The sequence below is a fragment of the Fistularia commersonii genome, chromosome 9, assembly GCF_037954325.1.
Source record: "Fistularia commersonii isolate RoL2024-O1a breed Wild chromosome 9, RoL_Fcom_v1.0, whole genome shotgun sequence".
In the NCBI taxonomy this organism is placed as follows: Eukaryota; Metazoa; Chordata; class Actinopteri; order Syngnathiformes; family Fistulariidae; genus Fistularia; species Fistularia commersonii.
In genome coordinates, this window is record NC_141292.1 from 15,418,210 (window position 1) to 15,427,957 (window position 9,748).

Below are 9,748 nucleotides of genomic sequence, written 5' to 3' on the forward strand. Positions count from 1 at the left end.
GGGTGTGTTTTCTACATGGGAGGAGGTCAAACTGGTGGAGAACAGGAGGGCTTCTTAAAGAACAACTCCTAGATGTGTGAGAGACGCCACTCCCACTGGTTGGGAGCTGATCAGATACTTGTCATGCAATAAAAAGGCAAATGAACGACTTCAGAATCATACAATGTGATGTTCTGGATTTTTGTTTTCGATCCCGTCCCTCCCGGTTGAAGAGCACCTCTGGTGAAAATGACAGACCACATGCTTTGCAAGGGAGGAAAGATGAAAATCAGCAGTGAATAGATACTCGTTCTCCTCACTGTAGAAGGATTTAACTCCCTTTTACTTTAAATCAACAAAAAATGTATTTCTTTATTAATGAAATGAAAGCCTCGGATGGATCCTCCAGTATCCATATTTAAAATAAAATTTAAGCACTTTTTACACTGGGTCAAATTGTGCACTCAAGTTTTTTGTAATAAACCAAAAAATAAACGTTATCCAAATGTTATAGAATCCCAAAAACTCCAAACCAGATTTCAGCAGGTGCTAACGTGCTAACGAATCCCCTGGCACGACACAGCGGCGCTAGCGGCGTTAGCTTCTCACGTGTTGGCATGAGTTGCCAGTCTGTGTAATACCACCTTTCTGGCTACGGTTAGCTCTTAGCTTAGCATTACTTTTTCTGCTTAGCTTACAACGATATCACATTAAAGATGGCTGGAAATGCTAACAACGGCGTGACACAAACATGTTTCTGACTGAATATGAACTCTGACCCCTGAGCTTCCTGTCAATCACACATCTGAGCAGTGTGTGTGTGTGTGTGTGTGTGTGTGTGTTGTCACCATGCCTTGTCATCACTTTGCATGAGACGCCAAACTTCCGCGATCGTCCCAGATTCAGATCGATGTTCTCTGACATTGAAGGGTATCGATTGAATATTGATCAGAAGATAATTATCAAAATGACTAAAAAAGCTATTTTTGATACACTGGTGGTCCAAACGCACTCCACGTGCGGTCAGAGACAAAAGAAATTCATTTTGTCACCTTTTACGCCGACAGAAATGTCTACTTTTGGTTCAAATCCAACCCCTCGGATGAACGTTAGCGTGTAAAGCTGGAGCGTCGCGCGGTTTTGTCATTCCGCCCTCGTCACGGCCACATCGGCGGCCGTCGTCCCGTCCGTCATGCATGAGTGTGCGCCGGCTCAAACTGTGCTATTATATGGAACGTAAAACCACTAAAGTTTTCTCTCCTCTCTTGGCAAAACCCACCAAACCAAGGCGGTTAAAAGCATGGTGGGAATGGTGAGTGTTTCCCGGGAGCGCAGTCCCGCCACCTGGAAAATCAAATGTTTTATTTTCACATGGAAGCGAAAGTGATGGCCGGCCGGGTGACGTCTGGATGACAATTGTAAATAATAAGCGAAATAAAAAAGCCCGCTTGAGGATTCGACAGAGCGGCGTTTAAAACCGACCGCTAGCAACAATAGCATCGGTCGCCACGTCATGTTGGTTAGCCAGAAAAGCAAAAAGTGTAATAATGTGCACTTTTTTGGTTTGTTTCTTTGGATTTTTAAACCAATACGGTGTTCAAGATGATGAAATGATTATTATTTATTATGATAAAATGATGATAAAATGCGTGTTTAGCAGACCCTTTCACCTTTCCGGTCAATTGTAACAAACTATTGTATTTCTTCTGCGCATATAAACGACCGCCTGACGTTCTAAATGTGTTTCTTCGACGTCCCTCCTCCCCGAAGCTGCACCAGGTCCTGGTCCAGCTGCAGTCAGGTGACAAAGAGCAGGACTTCTCATTGGCTCCCATCCAGGTGTCCATCAGCGTCCAGCTCTGGAGGCTCCCCGGCTGCCACGAGTTCCTGGCCGCCCTCGGTGAGTCTCCCAACGCAACCAAATCCCGCCAGCATCGATTTTTATTTACGAGAGATGAGATGAGAACAAATTGTTGTGCCAGAGTTTCAAGCAAAAACACAACAGTAATAGATAATAGTAGGAAGGAGGGAGAATAAGAAGGTCTTAAGAAGGTCTTAAGTACAAAGATTTGAAGATTCCCTGCAGCTGAGGGAAGAGGAATTAAAAAGTCTGATAGCCTCAGGTAGGAAAGACCTCCTGTGGCGTTCAGTGGAGCTCCTGGGTGGTATCAGTCTACGACTGAAAGAGCTCTGACAGGACGTCAGATGTCCTGATGCAGGAGGTGATGGACGTTGTCCATGATGCTGAGGAGCTTCTCTGACACCTGCACCACAGACTCCAGCTCCACTCCCAGGACAGATCCAGCTCTCCTGATGAGCTTGTTGAGTCTGTTAGCGTCAGCTGTCTTGGTCCTGCTGCCCAGCACACAACAGCGTAGAAGATGACGCTGGACACCAGCGAGTGGTAAAACATCTGCAGCATGGTCCTGCAGACGTTGAAAGATCTGAGCCTCCTGAGGAAGAACAGGCGTATCTGACCCTTCTTGAAGATGGCATTGCTGTTCAAGGTCCAGTCCAGTTTATTGTCCAAGTGGACATCCAGGTGTTTGGAGGTGTCCACAATGTCCACTTCTGTACCCCTGATGGTGACCGGATTCAGGTGGGTCCTTTGTTTCCTGAAATCCACCACCAGCTCCTTTGTCTTGGACACATTGAGCTGCAGGTGGTTCAGTCCACACCACTCCACAAACCTGTCCACCACCCTCCTGTACGCCTCCTCCTGGCCTCCGTTGATGCAGCCCACGATGGCAGAGGCATCTGAGAAGTTCTGCAGGTGGCAGGACTGCGAGGAGAACCTGAAGTCTGAGGTGTAGAGCGTAATTTACATACCGTATTTAGTCAACGCTGTTGTTTTTTTAAGTCGTTGTAGCGCTGGAGGCTGAAAACAAAAAGAACAAGAATCCACTACTAGCGAGTGTCTGCAACAGGGAAACAGACCAGGATATGAGACATCAGACAAAATGAAGGAACTAAATAAATGCGATGGTTCCCCGATTTTGCCAAACGCTTCCTGGATAAATGAGTTGAAAAACAAACACCAACTGACTGCTGACACCCTGCTCACCGCTAGCGAGATGAGCATTGACGTCACACTGAACCCTAAGTTGGTTCTCAGCGTTTTGTTGATGATTTTATCTGTTTTTGTGCTTTTTTTTTTTTTAATTCTGAGGAGCATCAGAGAGGTGAAGGAAGAGATCTTGTCGGCCGCAGAGTCATCAGCATAGAAAAGAGCACGATTAACTTGAAGGGTAAAGAAAGCTTCCGTTTGAGGAGTCAGCAATGGATTCATCCATTTTTTCCAAAGTTGGTTTTAATTTGCATCCGTGTTGTGGATGAACAACACTGAAGAACAAATTCATAAGCAGAGCTGGAAATGGAAGAATGTCCACGTCCACAAAAATATCCGGAGCACTGAGGAGGCTCTCAACATCTGAAAAATAAGTAAAAATACAAAAATCCCCATCTTTCTATGGCAAACGGCAACCACATATAAGCACAACATCATCTGCATACGTGCACACTCTCCTCCATGCATGGTAACGGCAGCTCTGTAGCTTTAGCACAAACTGCTAGTCATTCTCACATCCTTTTCATTCCCCCGTGCAGGTTTGCCATTCATTCCTTCATTATTAATTATTATTAATCGTTAAGGTGGTCATCCCTTTAGCCCTTTGTGAGAAACCTGCCGTCAGAGAGCCGAACCAGCCATTAAAGAAAAGCGACACACTTGTCTAACTGGAACGGAACAACTCTTTTGTTATCGATGTAGCGATTGACCTCACGCATGCTAACGCCCGCCGTGCTTTAGCCGCATCGCCGCCTTTAGCTCATCTTTGTTCTTCAAAATGGCGCAGACGGTCGACTCGGCCGTGTCGTCGTGTTCGGCGAGATCCGTGACGCCAACAGCGCTCTCACCTTTAGCTGCTATTTGCTTCTTCAGATGGGCTGTAATTCTTCCTAGCACCACTATCACCAGAGCTTTTAGCCTTTTGGGAGCCCTAATGAGGGCTAGCTTACGGGTAAAAAACAGCAGAACACAATGATGAGCGATGTAAACGGTGTGGAGAAGCACCAAGGACTGCTGCGACGCTACAACACCACCGTGCAGAGTTTGTTTGTGTGTTTGTGCGCCGAGGCGATCGAAAACTCTGTTCACAGGACGATTTGTTGGTGATTAGCGGGTCCAACGCTGGAAGCCCTGTTCTTCTGCAGTTATTTATCTGTATATTTTATATATATTGTCTATTTTAAACAGTTTTATATTTGTATTGTCCAGGACTACAGATGGAAATTAGCTATGAGTTATAATCTGGTACAAACATCTCTGCCTCTGTGCTCAACGTATTTGTACACTGTCCTAATAAACTGCTAAACAAACAAACAAATTAGAGCCACCTTGCGCAAAAACCAATCCCACAGAAGGAAATGTGCAGGAATTGGTCTGAAAGTGTGTCTTTGCCCAGGTTTCGACCTTTGCGAGGTGGGTCAGGAGGAGGTGGTGCTGAAGACGGGGAAGCAGGCCAGCAGGAGGACCATGCATTTCGCCCTGCAGTCGCTCCTGGCTCTCTTCGGTGAGGAAAGAACAAAAACGAAAACCCCGATTTGTAGTTGAACCCTGTTGTCGTTCCTTGAATCGACACTTCCCTTCCCTCCAGACTCCACGGAGCTTCCCAAGCGACTGAGCATGGACAGCTCGTCCTCTCTGGAGTCGCTCTCCTCGTCCCAGTCGGCCTCCCAGCCCCAGTCCTTACCCGTTTCCTTCGGCTGCTACCCCCCTCAGCCCTGCTTCCTGCCCCCGGCGTGCCCCGACAGCCTCTCCTGCGACGCCATCTCCGTGTACAGCCTCAGCTCGCTGGCCTCCTCGCTCAGCTTCCTGTCCCGTCCGGAGCCGGCGGGCAGCGACATCGTCAGCCAGCGCTCGCCGCAGCAGGAGCTGGACCGGCCCCTTCGCGGAGGGGCGGCGCCGTACGCCTCCGGGCGCCACGCCGGCGCCCACCCCAGGCGTCTGGCGCCCAACAGAGCCGGAGACGCCGACGAAGAGGAGTACGAAGGGTACTCCATCATCAGCAGCGAGCCGCTAGGACGCGGCGGGAGGGAGTGCGACACGCTGCCGCTGCCGGCGGGCCACAGGCAGGGCAGGGGGGCCGGCGGACGGGGCCCCGCCGGGGGCCACGGGTACCCCATCACCATCTCCTCCAAGGGGAGCGTCAGCACCCCCACCTCGCCCATTAAACCCCCGCCGCCGCAGCCGACCGCCGCTCCCAAACAGGAAATGTGAGTTGGACGCGCTTTTTCCTTAAAGGGATCTGGGTTACCAAGATGTTGTCCTAGTTCAGGGGTCGGCAACCTTTCACACCCAAAGAGCCTTTGGACCCGGAAAAGGAAACACTGGGAGCCGCTTTTACTTTTTGACGTCTGAAATAAAGGCACCGCTGTATATATTGCTTTTTATTACCTTTACACTTTGTATCAACAAGTGTGTTGCTTCTGAAATTCACAAAGTATTACAGAGAAAATTAAATTTTATTTATGGAATGAACTCGTTTTGAGCTTTGGGCTTTCAGAGCGTGTAGCGGAGCCTCGACCTGAATTTTAAAAATAAATCGGGAAAAAAATCACTGTGTCGGTAAACAATAGAAAATAAATATTTGCAAAATATCTTCATAAATATCTATTTTACCAGGTTTATGGGACTTCTGCTGCTGAACTTCTGCACACAGCATCTGCAAATCTGGACTTTACCGGCTTCCGCCAGTGTGACGTTATTTTGAGCAGAGAAAAATAATAAATATAATTTTATTTAATAATTCAAGATCACAATAATCTTACAACTTAGAACTAAAAGTTAAAAAAAGGAATTAACACAAATGAAATACACTTCAATGAAATATTTATCATTTATTTTCCCGAGCCGCTCGGAGCCGCAGTGTAAAGACGGAAGAGCCGCATGGGTTGCCGACCTCTGGGCTAGCTGATCGTAGCGGCGACGTATAAACAACGATCAATTCTCTCGACATAGTCGGTATAAAATTGTAAAAAAATAATTTCACTCATAGGCCGCCATTGTTGTTTAAGTCGCAGCGCCATCCATCGTCTTTCCCTTACGGTGCAAAAACACGTCAACTGTGCAGCCCTTCCTGTTGCTGCAGACACAAGTCAACATGAGCGCCGACAAAGACGTGGCGGAAACTGTGTTGCTATGCTAACAGAGAGAGCGTTCTGTCGGAAGGAGCTCCTGTTTTTGCTTTGGCGGCTCAAGCTAGCCGACCGCGATCGCTACTTCGGATGCTACTTCGGCAGTAGCGTGTTAGTAGCGTCTCCTGCCCGGGGCCTTCCTTCTAGCGGCCTTCGCTCGTTTCCCGAGGACCGTTTGCACGTTAATGAAAGGAAAGCGTTAGCACGGCCTTAGCTCGTTGAAAAACCAGCAGCACCCGCTAGCTCTTTCAGCAACTTAGCTCGGCTTAATGCATCAGATGCATCCAGGGAGAGGCATCCAGAACAGAGATCCTCAGGAAGTTGTGTCCGTCCGCTAGCGATTTCCCACTCCTTTCACCTCTTCTTGTCCTTTGAAGGCCGTGTAGCTTAGCATCAGTCCCTTTGTTTCCCTTGGACTGGAAATCACACCCGAAAGCAGCACGATGTAGCATTCTTAGCGTTTACACCGTAGCGTATCGAGCCAAAGTTAAAGCTAGCGGAAAGCAAAAGTTAACACGAGCGACCTCCATACCTCATCAGCCTCGTGTGCATCGCACTAGCAAAACAATAGCTGGGCTAAATGTTAAAACAGGTGTTTTAAATTCAAGAAATAACAATTCTTACATTCTAGTACAAGACAAATGCTAAAACCTATTTATTCCCTTTATGACGTCTGAGTCCTCTTGGTGAAACCCCCCCAATAAGAGTGAAGTAGAACTGGGTTCTGTTAGTTCTGTGAACTAGCTTCTGTTTGTAGCCAGTTTACAGTTTGTGTGTCTGAAAATAGGTCTTGAGAAAAGTGTCGGTTTGTGTGATGATAATGGCGGGGCTAACGTTGTTAGCTTCTACTTGGTGCCAAACGGCGTCGATCTTCTTTTCTAGCTTCTTTTCGAGCTTGCATCCCCTGCATGGGTGTCGACCTCGGCTCTCGAATCGTCACATTCAAGGATTTGAGCATTTTATTTCAGTCGTTCCACTGTGGTGAGACTGGAAAAAAAAATGTTTCTTGTGGCCGTTAACCATTAGCAGCAAAACAAGAAAAAAAAGTGAAATAAAGCTGTGTCTGAAATGCGCACCGTTGACGGGTGCTGTGTAGAGCAGGCGTGTCAAACTCATCGGACCGCTAAACATGGCAACATTTTAACCGGGTGGCAGTACGGGAACTGTAGATTTATCGAATATATTCTGGCGGGCACTGTGAATGTAGTGGGCCGGATCGGACCCTGCGCCGGGCCGGTTCTGGCCCGCGGGCCGTACGTTCGACACCTTCGTTGTACGCAAACTATAAACGCTTCAGATACAGAAAATAAGCTCGGACATGTCAAGGCGCCGCACGTTCAAGTGTGCGTGGCAACGTTTCCATGGTATCTACCGCACTAACACACACATTTCCACCTGCCTGTGACTTCAGCGGAGATCTTTTTTTTCCAGATCATCTCCTCAGGGCAAAGGGAAGGCGAGCAGCTCGGAGTCGGACCAGTCCAGCACGGAGACGGACAGCACGGTGAAGTCCCAGGAGGAGAGGCCGGGGCCGGCGGGACAACTGGACCCCCAGGAACTGGCCCAGAAGATCCTGGAGGAGACCCAGACCCACATGCAGGCCGTGGAGAACCTGCAGAAGGCCAACGTCAGGGGGAGGACGGCGGCGAGAGGCGACGAGGCCAGAGACGGCGGCCGGCCGCCTCCGTCGGTGCCGGCGTCCCCGTCGCTGACCCCCGCCGGGGGGGCTCGGGGTTTCCGGCCCTCGGAGACCAGCGCCTTCAGCAGGCCTCCCAGCCGCTCCAGCCTGAAGCCCGACTCCTCGCCGCTTTCCCCCGCCGCGCCCTCGCCGTGCCCGCCGCGCCCCGAGCCGCCGTCCCGCTCCTCTTCGCTCCAGAAGGTCGGCTCGGGCTACGACGGCCCCGCCGATTCCTCGCCGTCGCCGCGCTCCATCAAGGACCAGACGTGCCCCGACGTGCAGCGGAAACACCCTACCTCACTTTGTAACTCCCCGGCGGGCGGCGCCCCGTCGCCGGCCCTGTCCTACTCCTCCGCGGGGTCCAGCCCCGCCGGCACCCCCGAGCTCCGGCCGGCGCCGAACCCCAAAACCTTCAGGGCGGCCCAGAAGCAGGAGGCGCAAGGCCCCGCCGGCTTGCTGCGAGCCGGGAGCAAGAAGATGAGCACGGTTCAGAAGGACGTCCTGGGTTTGCTCAACCTGTCGCCGAGGCACGCCGCGGGCAAAACGGGGGCGCCGTCGGAGAGCGGCGGCGCCCGCGAGCGAGCCAACGGTCACCGCCGCCCGGAAGCGGAACCCCCGCCGCCCTCCCAGCCTCCCGCCGCCGCCAAAGGAAGCGTCAGGCTTCCTTCCGGAAACGGCTACAAGTTTCTATCGGCCGGACATTTCTTCCCTTCCTCTAAATGTTGAGCCCGTCGGCGGCCCGTCTTTCGTTGATGTTTGTACCCCGACTGAAGCCGTCGGCTTGGCGGCACATTGGGATTTAGCAGAAGCTGCTAAAGCAGAAACCGTCTTTGAGGGGAGGGTGTTTGGAATCGAGCCGGGCCGACCCTGGAGTCCTCGAGCTCGCGAGGACGCCGATATTCCTGAGGGATAGCGTTCTTTATTTATTGAGAGAAAACTAACAGCACCGTCAGCCGCGGGCAGGAAATGCACCAAAAGTTAGAGTTCTGGTCACGCAGGATGGTAATGTAACGTTGTTGACCAAACTCTTGTTTTTTTTTCCTGAATCAACTCCTTAGTCAACATACGGCCTGTTTTTGTGTTTTCTGAAAAACTTGAAAAAATGACATAGGCGATTATTTCAAGAGGGCGACGACGGATTTTTAACACTCGACATTCAGGTAGCATTTAAACGTCATCGGCGATTTATTAGCGGAACGGGACCCGGCGCCCGGGTGGACGGCGCCGGACTCGGAAAGGGTTGAGGATGCTAAGACGTAGCGCGGACGCTAGCGGCGAATCGCTTGGTTAGCTGACTAACCAATCGGAAGATAACGGGCTATCGATTTTTGGTTGCCGGCGGTCGGTCGGTCTGTCGGTCGGTCTGTCGGTCTGTGTGTCGGTCGGTCGGTCGGTCGGTCTTTCAATGCGCCGGCCGTGCCTTCGTTGTCGGGGGACCCGGAATATCTCCGAAGACGGCTGTTTGGGGGAAGATGGGTCGGTTGGGTTGGCGTTTTGGCGACGAGAGGACCCGTGTACACTGAAAACAAAAGTCTCGACTGGCGGTCCGTCGACTCGACGCCCGTTACTGTTGCAGAGGAATAACGTTGACCCGAACGCTCGCTATCTCCGTGTAAGTTCCCGAATCCAATTTATCGTGTATTAATTATTGTTATATGTCATTTCAAGTGCGTTATTGTCGTCATTTATTTGTTTAACTGTGTTTTTTCCGGTCATTATTACAGCATTTTATAAAAGCAATTAAAGCAGAGAAGAGGCAATGAAACCTTTTGCTATTTTTGGGGATATTTCGTCTTGCTGTTTCGTGTCTCTGATGAACTTTATAACGTCAAATTTTTGCAGCGGTGCCAGATTTCTTCTCGATGAACGAGTTGATGAATAAAAAAAAAGTTCCGA

The 9,748-nt window shown here is 50.2% G+C and overlaps 1 protein-coding gene across 4 annotated transcripts in view; it reads left to right on the forward strand.

Annotated features, from left to right (window-relative positions):
- The window catches only part of ttc28 (tetratricopeptide repeat domain 28), a 124,359-nt gene extending 114,611 nt beyond the window's left edge, over positions 1 to 9,748 (forward strand). For 2 of the 4 annotated variants that reach the window (XM_086152659.1, XM_086152660.1), the window contains exons 31-35: positions 1,268 to 1,291; positions 1,750 to 1,879; positions 4,443 to 4,550; positions 4,635 to 5,253; positions 7,606 to 9,748. In XM_086152659.1, coding sequence (XP_086008785.1) covers positions 1,268 to 1,291; positions 1,750 to 1,879; positions 4,443 to 4,550; positions 4,635 to 5,253; positions 7,606 to 8,578 — 1,854 coding nt within the window. In that variant the 3' untranslated portion in view covers positions 8,579 to 9,748. The remainder of the gene's footprint in view (positions 1 to 1,267; positions 1,292 to 1,749; positions 1,880 to 4,442; positions 4,551 to 4,634; positions 5,254 to 7,605) is intronic. The other 2 variants (XM_086152661.1, XM_086152662.1) reach the window with 1 other exon arrangement.